General features: G+C 35.9%; 1 protein-coding gene across 2 annotated transcripts in view; it reads left to right on the top strand.

Moving 5' to 3' along the window:
* CEP162 (centrosomal protein 162) overlaps positions 1-16,956 on the top strand; it is a 109,274-nt gene that overhangs the window by 28,962 nt on the left and 63,356 nt on the right. For both annotated transcript variants that reach the window (XM_010383964.2, XM_030929097.1), the window contains 4 exons: positions 3,453-3,644; positions 4,860-4,941; positions 10,433-10,715; positions 11,603-11,864. In XM_010383964.2, the coding sequence (XP_010382266.2) occupies positions 3,453-3,644; positions 4,860-4,941; positions 10,433-10,715; positions 11,603-11,864 (819 nt within the window). The remainder of the gene's footprint in view (positions 1-3,452; positions 3,645-4,859; positions 4,942-10,432; positions 10,716-11,602; positions 11,865-16,956) is intronic.

Below are 16,956 nucleotides of genomic sequence, written 5' to 3'. Positions count from 1 at the left end.
CTTTAGGAGGCCGAGGCAGGTGGATCACCTGAGGTCAGAAGATCGAGACTAGCCTGATCAACATGATGAAACCCGGTCTCTACTAAAAAATACAAAAAATTAGCCAGGTGTGGTGGCACGTGCCTGTAATCCCTGCTACTCGGAAGGCTGAGGCAGGAGAATCGCTTGAACCTGGGAGGCGGAGGTTGCAGTGAGCCAAGTTCATGCCATTGCACTCCAGCCTGGGTGATGGAGTGAGACTCCATCTCAAAAAATAAATAAATAAATAAATAAAATATATACTTGAAAGTCTTCAAATGAGTATGTGAACTAGGTTTAAGAACTGAAAAGTTCAGTGGGTTTTTTTTTTTTTGTTTTACCGTGTCACTTCATGTGTTAAACAGCTAATTTTAACAACCATTGGTTAATTTTCAAACACTGTGTAACTTCAAACATTGTCAAAGATTATCTTTTGTTAAAAATATTATTTATGAAATTCTTTGTGCTTTGCTGTATCAAAGAGGTTAGTAAATATAAAACTTAAGGTTTCCTAACACCAGACTAGATCTAACCTTTCATTTACTTTCATTTGTCTCATAAGCAAGTACCATTTTGTGCTATGCCTCCATTACTGGAGTCGTCACAGGATGACAGTGTTACTCCATGAAACTAGACCCTTTCCTCTGCAAAATAGTATCTGGCACTTCTCAACTTTCTCTTTTATTTTTTCATTTTTTATTTATTTACTTATGTTGAAACAGAATCTTGCTCTGTTACCCAGGCTGGAGTGCAGTGGAATGGTCTCTGCTCACTGCAATCTCCGCCTCCTGGGTTCAAGCGATTCTCCTGTCTCAGCCTCCTGAGTAGCTGGGATTACAGGTGCACCCCACCCCGCCTGGCTAATTTTTGTATTTTTTTAGTAGAGATGAGGTTTCACCATGTTGGCCAGGCTGGTCTTGAACTTTTGATCTCAAGTGATCCACCTGCTTCAGCCTCCCAAAGTGCTGGGATTGCAGGCGTGAGCCACCATGCCCAGCCTCAATTTTCTAAAGTTGAAAAATATGAGAGCTTTTGACTTGTAATAATAATACATAAAATAACTACAGAGTCTTCTGTTTTCAATGTAAAAGGCAGATAAGGAACCCCTTTTCATGATATGCTTGGAGAAAAGTTAACTTACATAACCATGAAATTATTTTTAATATGATTTAGGTTAATAACTCAAGTTAGGAAAGTACCACTTTCCTGCCGTTTTTTGAGCAGCCTCTTCTACTTTTTTTTTTTTTTTTTTTTTCATTTCTAACTTTTAGGGCATTTGTTTTTCTGCATGTTTGCTCTGTTGTTGCTTAAAAGCCTTGAACCTATTCTTTCTGACACCTCATGCCTACTAAATTAGGTATGAGCATTTGATACTATTATGGTCTTTACCATTGAAGTCATTTCTTTTATGTATGCTCAGCAGATACTTGCTCAACCTGATATTTTTATAGAGGAAAAAAAGACACCGTGTGCTTTTCCTCTTTTCTTGAAAATTAATGATCTCTTTCGTTCATGCTACAAGCAAGACCTCTTTCCTCATGTCCTCTTGAAAATCTCTGCCCTTCAACTGTTGGCAGTATCCCCTTCTGTTTTTAGTTTATTTAAGCAAACTTGTTATTTGGGTGTACTTCATGTAGCCATGGGGACCTGAAGCACTAGCTAGAAAGACATCTCATTGTAAGGCATTCTTACACAATCTTATATGTAGCACTTGGCTATCTCTTCTGTTTAGAAGTTTTGTATATACACAACTTACATTGTATATATAGGAAGATGAGACTATATATACTATTTTATTTTTAATAACTGGTTAATTAACCATGGGTATGAAGAGATGAGATTAGTCACCTGTTTTTCTTCTTTTTTTCCTGTCTTCTGTAATTCATTATTTTCCTCTAATTTTGAAAATTCCACTTGTCAGTAATAAAAATTACAAAATGAGTAAGAAAGTACTCAAAAATGTGCAATCATTATTAACATTAAATTATTTGAATTCTTTTTTCTAGAATTTGTCAGTTGGTGGAAAGAGAAGGTATATTAGTCCATTTTCATGCTGTTGATAAAGACATACCCAAGACTGGGTAATTTATACAGGAAAAAGGGTTTATGGTATTTACAGTTCCACATGGCTGGGGAAGCCTCGCAATCATGGCAGAAGGCAAGGAGGAGCAAGTCACTCTTACATGGATAGCGGCAGGCAAAGAGAGCTTGTGCAGGGAAGCTCCTGTTTTTAAAACCATCAGATCTCGTGAGACTCATTCACTATCATGAGAACAGCACAGAAAAGACCCACCCCCATAATTCAATCACCTCCTACCAGGTCCCTCCCATGACACATGGGAATTGTGGGAGTTACAATTCAAGATGAGATTTGGGTGGGAACACGGCCAAACCATATCAGAAGGCGAATAGGGAAGGAAGAGTGAATGATGACATCAAGGTTTCTATTGTGACTGAGTAAATAGTGATGTGATTAGGAAATACTGGTAGTAGAACAAGTTTTAGTAGGGAACATAATGAATTCAGTTGAAGAATATGTAGATGTGATATAGGACAATCTAGATGTCTGTTAAGTTGATATTCAGAAAAGAGTTATAAGGACGCAAGACATAGATTTTGGAGTCATAAGCATATGGGTAATAGTTGAAGCTAAAAGTCTTCATGAAATTAGCCAGGCCAAAAAACTAGTAAGTGAGGTGTTCAAAAGAAGAGGGCTGAAGATGGAGCCCTGAAATGAACTATAGACCATAAGAGATGGTAAACCGCCATCAAAATGATGGTAGTAACAAAAAGAAGAAGGCATGCAGAAGTAACAGTTATCAGGAAAAAAAAAACAATGTATGACTTCTCTGCCTTTTGGCTGAGATAAAGTGAGAAAGATAATGTCAGATATCTCACATAGTTGAAAAGAACTAAAGACAAATGGAGTTGGTCATTAGGAAATTGCTTTTGATCATAACAGCTTTAGTGGGATGTTGAAATACATTGGATTGCAAAGTTGGAGGAATTCAGTCCTCCAACTGAATTCGTTGTGGTTGAAAAAGTGTAGATGACAGGATGCTTGGCGGTACAGAGAAGCAGAGAGAATGGTAATGGTAAAGGAGAGGTAGAATCCTTCAAAGGAATTTTTTAGTTTGGGAAACTTAAGAATACTTTTATCCAATGCAGAAGGGGTTGATTAAGAATAGTAGTAGAAAGAGCAATGACTAGTGAAGGCAGATTTTATACTTACCACATCAGGACATGCCTCAACTTACTCAAAGAGTTGTTGAGCCTGCTGTGAATCCATGCTGGTAGACCATAGCTGCAAATTACCTAGTTAGTACTTAACTCTACTTTTATATTCCTAACAGGTTAAGAAATGATATTAGTGTTTTATAGTTCTCATGTATTTGTGGTGTAATTATTTCTGGTGATTATGCTTATTTCAACAGGTGTTTCTTATGGACAAAGCAGTAGTGATGTTGAAGCCCTACATCAAGCTTATTGTCATATAGCCCATTCATTGGGAGATGAAGACAAACAAAAAATTGAGAGTAACACAGTGGAAGATATCAAGAGTTCAGTGAAAGGTCATCCTCAAGAAAATGAAGAGAATTCAAAAAACATCTCCACTATGGAATCCGGTAAAAACTGATAGATGAATTTTTCAATTATTTGATATCCTTTCTAAAGAGTTTTTAGTGTAATATAATTAAAATACAATTTGCTGTAGTGATTGTTTCTCAGTCTCTGAGCTTAATTAAAGAGTTTTTTTCAGCCAGGCGAGGTGGCTGACACCTGTAATCCCAACACTTTGGGAGGCCGAGGTGGGTGGATTATGAGGTCAAGAGATTGAGACCATCCTGGGCAACATGGTAAAACCCCATCTCTACTAAAAATACAAAAATTAGCTGGGCATGGTGGCGCACGCCTGTAGTCCCAGCTACTCGGGAGGCTGAGGCAGGAGAATAGCTTGAACCCGGGAGGCGAAGGTTGTAGTGAGCCAAGATCACGCCAGTGCTCCTCCAGCCCTGGCAACAGAGGGAGACTCTGCCTCAAAAAAAAAAAGAAGATTTTTTTCAAATGAAATACGGGAATCATTGGCTTAACTATAAAATTAGAGCCAAACACAAAACAAAAATTCAGTTTCTTTTCTTTTCTTTCTTTTCTCTCTCTTTTTTTTTTTTTTTTTTTTTGAGACGGAGTCTTGCTCTATCGCCCAGGCTGGAGTGCAGTGGCACTGTCTTGACTCACTGCAGCCTCCGCCACCCTGGTTCAAGCAGTTGTCTTGCCTCAGCCTCCTGCGTAACTGGGATTACAGATACCTGCTGCCACGCCCAGCTAATTTTTGTATTTTTAGTAGAGATGGGGTTTCACCATGTTGGTCAGGCTGGTCTCGAACTCCTGACCTCAGGTGATCCACCCGTCTTGGCCTCCCAAAGTGCTGGGATTATAGGCATGAGCCACTGCACCTGGCCCAGTTTCTCTTCTAATATGCCTTGATCAAATTAAGAAGTCACTTAAAGGGACATTTTTACTATTTTGCCTGTACATGTACTAAAGTTGTATTTTGTTAGAGAACAGCATTTCGGGATCAACCAAATATGTACTGAGAGTGTGTTTGCGTGTAGATATTTTTTGATAAATATATTTAATATTGATATTTGAGATATTTATTTGATATTTCATAAGAAAGGAAGTTTTCCTGGTATAAGGAAACTTAAGATGAAAAACCAGGTGTATTGCATGTACTGTTTTGTTAACTGTGTCAGAGAAAATATAATTTTGGTGCTATTACACATATAAATTAAGCAACCTACATAACATTTTTTGTTTCTCCTTTTTTTTCCGCCTCTTAGATCTGCCCACAGTAGAGGAGCTGATGAAACCTATCAGAATAGATTCTTTTGGGGTCAGTGGTTTTGATTTACAACCTATGAGGTATGAATTTTTTTATTTGTTGTTTTGTCATTGGAAACTTTTATAGTCATTTGTTCTATGTAATCATTCCTGGTGAATGATTAATGACTAATATTAGCTTGAGTCTACCTGTGAGTCATTACTCTCTTCTTTTTATATTCGTCCTTACTCGAGTCATCAAAATTCTAGGGCTAAATGAAAAAATAAATAGATGCTATAAAAAAGTTGCTGCCACTAAATAGTCCTAAAGGTTTTCACTGAAAAATACAGTCTCCTCAGCTTTAAATAATGCTGGAACAGTTCATTCACGATGAGGGAGAAAGTGAATTTTATTCTGTTTATGAGTCATAGATTTGCTTCTTTATAAACCAGTTAGTTTTGACTTAGTCACAGACTGGCTGTCATCTCACAGGGTGAGTTTTGTAGCCACAAGAGAAATGATCCTCATTAAAATGCTTCAGGTCCAATACAGTTTAGTGGAAGTATGTGTGACCCACTGTCATTCTTCAACATGGAGTAACACGTCACAGTAACCTTGTCATAGACAGCGTTGCTTTTGTGTAGCACTGAAATGTCATTTCCAGTCTCCCACACGATCCTCATAACAAGTAGAGAAAGCGTCTTTATGCCCGTAATTCAAGAAATGAAACTGAGATGAACTCAATTTACTGGTAGGTGATAACAGCTAACATTTGTCACATTTACTTTGGGCAAATAATTTACATGTATTATTTCATTTAACCTTACAGCAACTCCATGGGTTATAGTCCATTATTATCCCTATTTCATAGACAGGAAGACTGAAGCCTAAGAGGTTAAAACAAATAAAGCCATTGCCCAAGGTCATAGAGCTGTGGACCAGGAACACAGGCCATTCATGTGCCTAACCACTTATATTGTCAGGTCTTTGATCTCCATAAAATACTTCTGTGAAGTAGCCCGTCATCGATTCATGTTGTCATTTGTTCATTTGTGTCTTCAACAGACATGTTTTGAGCTCCCTTCCTATACTATATCCTCATGATGTATTTCCTGGCCTTGTTTCTACATTTGTACTAGTTGACAAAAAAATGATGCAGTGAACCTTACACTAAAATTCATTCACTTCAGTGCTAAGTCTAGTAGTCTTCCATTGATCTATAATGCTATTTAGTATTTTTAAAGGAGAGATTGTGCCCACTCATCATTGCTCTTTGGGGGTATGTTAGTGATAACTAAAGAGATTTTCTTACACGTCTTGTATCTTTGTTGTTATAGGTAAAACCATTTCAATAATAGAAATTCTAAAATAGATTTTTATATTTGTGTTTAAAAGCTTAAAACAGATATACTTATATTAAAGGTATAACAGTAATCATATGTAATAGAAATGTCAATAATATGATCTCTAGTACACATACCTAAAAAATTTTAGTAAACTCTGGAGTAAATGACCCTAGCTGCTGTAATATAATCCTTGAAATCTTAGTAGATTATCATCAAGAATGTATTTTCTTGCTCACATCACTGTCCCTTGTGGGTCAGTGGGGTTGAATTGGGGCTCTGCTCCACACAGTCATTTAGGAACCCAGGCTGCTTCTGTCATCAGCACATAGTTTTAAGATTTGTTATGACATCATCCAACCAGTCAGTAAGGAAAGAAAGAGAATGGTTTTGCATCCTTTCTTTTAACTGCCTTAACACAGAAGTTTTATATCACTTCAGCTCACATTCCATTGGTAGGAGCCAGCACATCTAGCTAACTAGGTCCAAGGAGGCTGTGAAATGTGGTTTGTTTTTGTGCCAAGAAAGAAAAATGAGTTTGGTCGGTATCTAGTCATTCTCTGCCAGGATGTACCTTTCTAATAACAAAATATCAATTTCACTCTTCTTCATACACAGACTCACTTATCCCCTTCCCCAAGCAGGCATCCCCAAGCCCCATTCAGGACTGTATGCATCTGAAAGACCAGGATTTCCAGGTGAAGCACAGTCCTCTCCGTCAGGTTTGAGTACAACTCCTCATTGTCTACCAATGGATGAATTAAAAAGACAGGGTTATATACTTCCTCACCCCCATACCAATATATAATGGTGGAACTGCAGTAGATATGCCCTTTCAGCAAGGAAAAGTATGAGGAAAATACAGTAATCAATGTTGCAACTTTGAGAACCACTGGAAAGAACTTGTAAAGGCCTCCTATCTTGGGAATAGGGATTTTCCTTGATTAGGTTATTATTCTATTAAGAAGGGGCTACCTTAAATCTGTTATTCTATATAGCCCCTCATTGCATTCCTTGGAGGATTTGTCTTGTATTTTATCACCATTGGCTACAACTGAAGTGGATTTTAGGTTGAGGGGTATACCCATGTTGGGGCATACACACCCTTCTCAATCCACTTCCTGCCTGCAGGTAGCTTTAAGGTTCCCAGTCACTGGCTTTTGGGTTTCTTTTTTTTTTTTTTTCTTTTGAACAGGGTTATGGTTTCTTTGACGTTATATTCTTTCAGAAGGTTTAGTAACCTAGCAATCACTTTGGTCCCAGTGAATTCCATGTGCCAGCAATGAAATTTAGAGTTCTTTGCTACCCAGAATCTATAAGGAACTTAAGCAAATTTATAAGCAAAAAGCAACCTCATTAAAAAGTAGGCTGGGCACGGTGGCTCACGCCTGTAATCTCAGCGCTTTGGGAGGCCGAGGCAGTCGGATCATGAGGTCAAGAGATCGAGACCATCCTGGCCAACATAGTGAAACCCAGTCACTACTAAAAATACAAAAATTAGCTGGGCATGTGGCACGCACCTGTAATCCCAGCTACTCAGGAGGCTGAGGCAGGAGAGTCGCTTGAACCCAGGAGGCAGAGGTTGCAGTGAGCCGAGATTGTGCCACTGCACTCCAGCCTGGTGACAGAGCAAGACTCCATCTCAAAAAAAAAAAAAAAATGTGGGCAAGGACATGAACAGACATTTTTCAAAAGAAGACGTGCAGTCAACAAGCATTCGAAAAAATGTTCAACATCACTAATCATTAGAGAAATACAAATTAAAACCACAATGAGATGCCATCTCACGCCAGTCAGAATAGCTCTTATTAAAAAGTAAAAACAAACAAACAAAAAAACCATGCTGGTTGCAGAGAAAAGGGAACATTTATACACTGCTGGTGGAAATGTAAATTAGTTCAGCCGTTGTGGAAAGCAGTTTGGCGACTTCTCAAAGAACTTAAAGCAGAATTACTGTTCGACCAGCAATCTCATCATTGGATATGTACCAAAAGGAATGTAAATTGTCTACCATAAAGACATATGCATGCATATATTCATTGCAACACTGTTCACAATAGCAAAGATAGGAATCAACCTAAATGCCCATCAGTGATAGACTGGATAAAGAAAGTGTGATACATGTACACCATGGAATACCATGCAGCCGTAAAAACGAATGAGATCACATCCTTTGCACCAACATGGATGGAGCTAGAGGCCGTTATCCTAAGCAAACTAATGCAGGAACAGAAAACAAAATACTTATGTTCTCACTTATCAGTGGAAGCTAAACGTTGAGTACATATGGACAGAGAGATGAGAGCAACAGACACTGGGGCCTACTTGAGAGGTTGGGAGGAGGGTGCAGATCGAAAAGCTACCTATTGGGTACTATGCTTATTACCTGGGTGTGAAATAGTCTGAACACCAAATCCCCGTGAACAATACCCATATCCCTGAACCTGGAATAAAAGGTAAAAAAAAAAAGTCCTTTGCTAGACAAAGGTTTTAAATCTGCTTTATTCTTTGATTCCTTGTCCCTCTAATTTTTTTCTCTGCGTTTATTTGCAGTTCTCTAGATATGTGGGGAAACAATACCTTAAATGTGAAGGTGACACTCTTTTTTTTTTTTTTTTTTTTTGAGACGGAGTCTCACTCTGGATGACACTCTTCATATGATCTTTGCTAAGGAACTGGGTCACTCCTCACTCTTCAACCAAGAAGTCTCATGAAATCTTGCTTTTTCATAGTATTCTTCAAGGCTGGATCTTACAGCTTGAGTCACATAGAGAGAGAACCCATTTCTAGAATTTCTAGATTCTTTCTATTCTCTTTAAATTCTGCTTACAAACCAGCTCATTCTTTGTTGAGCTCATCAGTTTTTTGGTAATATCTTGTCAAAAGAAGCTAATAGTAGCCAGCACTTAACTCCTTGTTCTTTCCCGTCATTTCTCTTAGTTCTCCATGGTCGGCTGGCATGTGGTCTGCCTTACAAACTTTTGTAGATGACAATTTAGCAATGTTTTGCCACTGTAAAACATAGGCTGCCATCTCTCCAGACTCTATCAGTTTCCTGTCACCCTAAACCTGACAACTAAGCCAGTAACAAATAAGTTGGGTTCTTGGCATCATAGCACTCACATTCTAAAGGGAAGAACTAGTAAATGGTCCCATCTAGATGGAAGTTGGCAAGGAAGTATAGTTTAGTTGGTACCCAGCAAGAATGAGAAACAATTTTGATTAACATCTAGCCAGGTTCTGCTGCTATGAAGAAGGAAAGAACTATTATATTTTTGATGATTCCAGCTACTTTAGAAGCTTCTAATGGTTACCAAGAAGTCAATCTACATTATATGAAAATGGTAGCCTCTTAAACATTCTTTAATCTTATTTTATAAATTATAAAATTAAATGGCCTAATTGACACACTGATTAAATATTTTAAGACTAACAGTTCCGATATTTTTGGAGACCCTGTAGTTTGCCACTATTTAACTGTATTTAAAACATTTCCTTACGTTGTTATCTTCTAGATTTTTAACATCTAATTGAATTGTTACATTTAAGTGTTTTAAACCACAGTTGCCATATTTTTGGAGACCCTGTAGTTTGCCAATATTTAACCACATTTAAAACATTTCCTTACGTTGTATCTTCTACATTTTTAATAGCTAATTGAATTGTTACATTTAAGTACTTTAAACCACAGAAGTGATTTTCTTTTCAAAGCCTAGTGATTCTTCTGTTTTACATTAAAATTTATCCTATACTGTGATTAAGTATATGCTTTTTTAGTATTTATACTCTAAGCCTCCTTAACATAAATTATGATTATTTCTTTAGTTTCTTCTAGAAATGTTTAAAATGTTTTTCTTATTTCAAATGCATGTCGACTTTATAAGAAATTGTAGATAAAAGATATATTACAGAAAGTTCACTTAGAAATTTATATTTTACTTTTCTTCTACAAAAGCAGTCTCAGTCTTGTTTGGTTTGGTCTTTCTCTAAAATAGATCTCAGCATTACCTTTATAATTCTTTGCATTATACTGCATTAAAATTATTATCTGAAATTAAAAGCAATTACACTACGTGAGTGTGCTGTTAACCAAAATTATAAATAATTTATTTAACATCAGTAACTTAATATGAATAGTTAACAACTCATATATATAGTGCATCTGCGTGTACACACGCACGTGGTTATTACTGATGTTTGAAGAGCTGTTACATAGGGTTCATTATCTGTGTCCTGTTTTGTTGTATAGCTCTGAGAAAGTGGCTGAAGGTAAAGAAACTGAATTTGTTAACTCTTTACCCCTGAAGATGAACCCAAATATTATGTCTCAAGACTCACAACATGTGAACCATTTTTTTGACAAAAATGATGAGAATGTGATTTTACAAAAGACCACAAATGAGAGTATGGAAAACAGCTGTCCACAAGTAACTGCCACAGAAGAGCATGTTGATAAAATGTACCTTAATATTTTGAGGAAAAAAATATCTGTTAATTCTTCATCATTATCTCAGGATGACAGAATTAATAAAGTAAGTATTTATAGTCTAAATTGATTTGAGATATTGAGAACCGAAGTTATGTAAAGTATATAAGTACTATTGGTAGGTGTGTGCTTTTTAAACTAGTGGGATTGATTGTATACTAACCTCCACAGTAGATCTTGGATATTTGTGAGTGATATTTATTACAATGCTAGCCAATCCCCAAATTCAAAAATACCACCATAACATTAGCTTGCTTTTAGAAGCCATTCTTTATACATTTTTTCCTTTTTTTGAATAAAATAGTCCAGAATTTAAACAGTATAAGAAAAAGTTTATTCATCATTGTAGTGTGCACTGTTCAGTTTTTCCAGTCATTTGTATTTTTTAAGTTGTCATTTTATAGGAAAGCAGTTAACACCTGTGAAGAAATTTACATTTTACTGATTCTTTTTCCTGTATTCTTGAGCTCTTCTGCTTTATAGTTCCCATGATTCAGACATTCTACTTGTATTTTATAATTTTGAATTATGTATTTAAGTCTTCTCCAGTTCTTTGTGGAATAAGGCAAGGTATTAATAACAGTTTTAAAGCACCTTGAGAAATTCAGATAACAAATTAAATAAGATTTTATGTCGTTTCAAAATATGTTCTTTCTGCTGTGTTCATTCAAGTAATTACACATCTTGGTTTCTGGCAAGCTAATTTTGCCTTATTATTTTGCTTTAGTTTGTTTCAATGCTAACTTTGAAGGTCTGCTTCAAAATACTAAAATTCTGATGCATTAGACTTCAAGAACTTAACTATGGTAGTTTGCCTTTTACCAACTACATTATTTGATAATCACTATTGTTTTGCCATCCTTTAAATATTCATTTACAACAATAGTTAAAAGTTTATTTAGGTACTGAAGAGCTTTTGCTTGTTGTGTACAGACTTACAGATCTCAACTTAGTTCTGAAGAAGAAGGGGCTGTAATGGGTAAACAGGTACCATACAAGAAGGCCAAAAGTGCACCTCCTTTACTTAAAAGGAAACCCCATCGTGGATTATATGCATCAGTTAGGAGCTCAGGCTATGGCAAACCCAGTTCACCACTCAAGATGTTTTCTACTCTTGAAAAGAAAACTTCAGGGGACATTATAAAAAGCAAAAACTTGAGATCGATTTCCACCTCTAATCAACCTAGGAAAAAAGGTAATCATATACTCTTTATTTAGTATGTTGTTTTACTTTCTTTGCTTCCATCGAGGAGAATTAATCTTAAGGTACCACATCCCATTTGTAAGATGCAATTTACAGGAGGCAACAGGGCTTGACTCAGGGTGGTGGCAGTAGAGGTGATGAAAAGTATTTAGATAAGGATATATTTAGAAGGTAGAACCAAAAATCTGAAAAATTGGTTTTGGATTGCTAAGATTTTTGGCTTGAGCAACTGAGAGAATGGAGTTATACTCAGCTGGAGTGGGGAAGGCTGTGACTGAGTAGATTTGAGAGTTGGGGGAAAACTGGGAGTTTAATTTTTGAGATGATAGTTTTGAGATGTCTATTCAATATGCAAGCAGAAGTGACAAGGAGGCAGTCAGATATAAAAGTCGAGTTCAGGAGGGAAATATGGATTATAGATACCATTTGGGAGTTGTTGAAATCTGATTGAGAATACCAAAATCGTGAGCATAGATAGAGGGAAAGGAGCAAGCCAAGGCCTGAGGCCCCTGATCTTGCTAACCTGAAGAAATCAGGCAGAAGAGGAGGAACCTGCAAAGGAAACAGAGTGAGGTTGGAAGAATCCTGAGAGCATGTGGAATCCTGAAAACAAGCAAGTGGAGAAAGTGTATTGAGAAGGACTGCTCTGTCATTTACTGCTGAGAGATTAAGACAGGTGAGAACTGAGAACTGCTCTTTGGGTTTAGCAAGGATGAGGTGATCAATAAAGTGTACAAGCAGTTTCCGTGGAGAGGTGGCTGTAAAAGGCAAATTAAATGGGAGTAAGCGGGAATAGGAGTGGAATGGTGTTTCAAGTTTTAGACCACACTGCAGATAGTTGCTGTAAAAGGCAGCAGAATAATGGGCCAGTAGCCGAGATGGAAGATGAGACCAAGAACATTTTTGCTTTGCTTTGTTTTTATGAAATAAATGATTGTTTTGTTTGTATGATGTTAAGAAAGATTTGATAGAAAGAAAAATAATTGACAAAGTACAAGAGTGAGGGAAGAGTTACTGGAGCAATGTTTTTGAATAGAGTAGCTGTAATGGGATCTGGTGCACAGTGGAAGAAGGGTTGGCATTAGACAGTAACATGGCTATTTCCTGCATTCTAGGAACTGTGGAGGCAGATAGGAAGGGAGAATGTATGCTGGCAGGTGGTTAGATGTGCTGAGGAGAGAATGCTTTTTGTGATAGCTCCAGTTTTCTCTGAGAAATAGAAAGCAGTATCATTAGATGAGCATGAGGGTTAGGCAAAGGTGTTTTGGAGGTTACAAGAGAAAAGAGAAGATATGAAGTAGCCATCTAGGAGAGTTAGACTGTCAGAAATCACGACAGTCTAATTAAAGTTAGTGATCATGAATTTAAATTGAAATAACAAGTTGTTATTTACCACGTTAAATAACCAACTTGTTTAACCAACTGTTAAACGAACTGTACTTGGTATAACAGTTGGGTTTACCAAAAAATATATTTTTGGCAAGTGAAGCTGATGATGTATGTAAAAGTAATTAGAATAGTTGACCATGGAATTTAAGTTGAGCAATGAAGGAAGAAAGGGCATCAAGGGAGTGTGACACAATGTGCAACACGTACGATCCATCGACTGTGAGTCCTAGTGGGGTCAAAGGATTGTTGGAATCTGGGTACCAGAGGGTGTGAGGGGGGAAGACAGAGATGATAGTCATAGTAGGTGATTAGATGAGGGACTGAGATTGGGGAGTGGTTACATTACTGATAATAGTCTAGGAAAGACCTAAACTATGCCAATGGGAACGAGTAGCTGAGATGGAAAGAAGTTCAAGGAACCAAAAGCCAGGGAGTTGAAAGGATCACCTATGAGTATGTTGAAATTACCAAGAATGAAGACAGAGGTAATGTCACAGTGAGTGAAAAAGAAATGAGAGGAATCATAAGGAGGTTGCTAGATGAAGACTGATATTTTTATGAGTAAAGTGAAATAATATTCTTAAACTCATTTTTCATATTTTAAAATTTTATAGCATTTGTGACATCCAAAATAAAAATAAAACACATTATTAAATTTTATAGTAAATTTATAGTAAAGTATAATAATGGACCATAAATATTTTTATACTGAACTACTGTTTCTCACTAGACTGTCTATGAAGTATGTTGTTTTTAATCTCTTTTTTATTGAAGAATTGCCCAGAGCAGTTTTAGTTATATTCAGAGGAACTGTAATTCCTTTTCGATAGTGGTTACTTGTTAACGGTTAAGTTCTCCAGGAAGCAGAGTTTGAGATGAGATTAGTGTTCAGAAAATATACAGAATGCAGTTAAAATTAAAGTCAACATTGGTTAGGATGAAGAAAAAGCCCAGCTACTACAACTTAACCAAATTAAAGATATCTTTTTTATGTAACAAAGAGTCCAGAGATAGGCAGTTCATGGCTGGTAAGCTGTGCAGGGAACCAGATTCCTTTTTCTTTCCTGATGCAAAATCCCTAGTATGTGACTTTTGTCTTAACTGTCACAATGGCCACTCCGCCTCTGGACCCTGTCCATGAGATAGGGTGAAAGGTAAAAGGTAGATGCCAGTCAAATCATCAACTTCCTAATCAAGAAAGTTTTTGCATCCATCTTAATGACCTTTGATCTTGTGGCCATCAGTTGTGTGGAGTTCAGGGGGTCAAGTATGTTTAACTATGTACATTGCTGCTCAGGACAGAATTAGATCTTTATTAATAGGAAGGAAGAGAAGGTTGGCAGTTAGCAGTACCAGCCATGTGGTTGTTTTCCTTTTTTAGTTTTGATTAATTTTCTTTGGCTGTAACTTGTGTTTTTATTTTTAGACTAATTTTTTTTTTCAAGAAAGGACAAAAATTCTTAGTATCTTTTCTTATTAAGAATTAAAAATTCTTAATATATGCTTATTGTTTAAAATTCAAAATTACAGAAAAGTAAAAGAAGAAAGCAATGATATAGCCAGAAACAACTGTTGTTATGGTGGGTTAGCAGATTCCATGCATCTCACTATTTGTATACTTACATAATAGAAGGAAATGTGAATGAATGGATGGAAAGAGAAGGGCAGATGTGGATAAATGGACAAAATATTTTGTAAGAATGGGATTACACTTTACATGTTCTTTTAAAATAGGATATTAGATCTAGGTTTACTTATATCTATAAGAAGAAAAATAAATTTCATCCCAAGAAATTGTATATCTGAAAATACAAGGAAAAGATTATGAAAAATCTTTAAGGAGATTATGAAAACACTCAAAGGTTGCCATAACTGTAGTGTTGTTTCTTAACTTTTTCAATTTTAGACATTACCAATCGATTCCTTCCCTTCTGTGAAATATAAAGCATATTGTATCCCCAACTTACATGCTTCCTATTCATTTTTATTTTTACTTAAGATATATTTAGTATATTCTCTACTACAACCTTAATTTCCCTCAGCTTTGGATTTAATTCTTGGTTCTGATTATTAAAGAGACTGAATGCTTTTCTCTTGTCTCTTAGTCATAGTTTCTCTATTCTGGAATTATTTTGATTGGTTTCTTTTTTGATTGAATTTTCTTATGCATTGCTATTCCAAGAAGGTTTCATGGGTTCCAAATCCCACAGTGTTTTCATGTTTAAATTTCATATTCAAGCAAATTTTTTTCGTATGTAAAAGGAGAAAGTACTGCTCATGTGCCATTATTTAAAATAATTACTTGACACTTTAGTCCACTGAGAGAGAAGTCAAAATTAAGAATTCAAGAAGGGAGAATTCTGGCATAAAAGGACTGGCAGAGTACAGCTATGAACAAGAACTTGTGATAGGTTGAGTATTACATATCCAAAATGCCTGGGACCAGAAGTGTTTCAAATTTCAGATTTCACTGGATTTTGGAATATTTGCATTATATTTACTAGTTAACCATCTCCAATCTAAAAATCCAAAATCTTAAACGGTCCTGTAAGCATTTTTCTATGAGCATCATGTTGACACTCAAAAAATTTCAGATTTTAGAGCAGTTTGGATTTTGGATTTTCTGGTCTGGGACATTCCACCTGTACTAACTGCCTTGTCCTGAGGAGAATCATGTGCTAGCAGATCACACCCCATTCATTTAATGAGCCTCCAGTGATTGGGAAGTTTTAAAAGCCTCCTCTTACAATGACTCAAAACAGCCTCTTCATGAACACTTTTAGAAATTTCTCCAGAAAACTTACATCAGTCTAATTAAATGTGATCATAACTCTATAAGGAAAACCTTCACATACCTGGAAAAATAATTGAAATGAAATCTTTTGGTGAGGGACTGTTGGTAATTTATTTTTTCTTTTGACTATTCTATATTTTCCAAATGTTTAATAATCATGTAGAACATTTGTAATTAAAAAGTAAACTCTACATTTAAAAATTTAGCATCTTGAATAAATTATTTTTAAAATTTAAATTTTGAAGTTCTTAATTTATCTCTAAAGCAATCAGATAGTGTTTATTGAACTCAGGGCCTGTAGTAGTTGAATATGGATCTTAGGATCTCTTCTAGGTATTGTTCTTAAACATTGTTTATTATTAACTGAATAATATATTAGCCTTAGAATGATTTCTTGTTTAAGAATTTACAGGTTACCTTAAAAGCTGAAAATTGGAACAGAGTATATATTTATCACTTTTTTTCTAATTTAATATATATAGAGAGAGAGCGCACGCACTAGGTTTTTATAACAGTGTTAATCTTTTAAAATCCTATTTAGATTAACAGTTATAAAATCGTCCTTGCAATTTATATTATTCCATTGATACTATAATATCATGATATATGTTGTTTATAAAAAATGTGCTCCAAAAGCACACTTAATCTGCACCAAAATGTTTCATAAAGTTATCAGCTGCTCCTTGATTTGTCATTTAGAAATTTTGATTGATTATTGCTATGAACATTTAACAGAAGAATTTATTTAAAAGTAATAAACTCTGAAAGTTATTTCTATCTACATTCTCACATTTATTTAGCTCCATTTGTCAGTTGACATAGTCTTGGGTTAATTGGCCATCTGTGTCAAATTTAGTAGAACGTTGATTACGGAGTGGCAATTTTTCTGAATGCAATCAG

The sequence above is a fragment of the Rhinopithecus roxellana genome, chromosome 4 (genome assembly GCF_007565055.1).
Source record: "Rhinopithecus roxellana isolate Shanxi Qingling chromosome 4, ASM756505v1, whole genome shotgun sequence".
NCBI lineage: Eukaryota > Metazoa > Chordata > Mammalia > Primates > Cercopithecidae > Rhinopithecus > Rhinopithecus roxellana.
The sequence above is the reverse complement of the archived record's forward strand: the minus strand, read 5'-3'. Positions and strand labels throughout refer to the sequence as shown.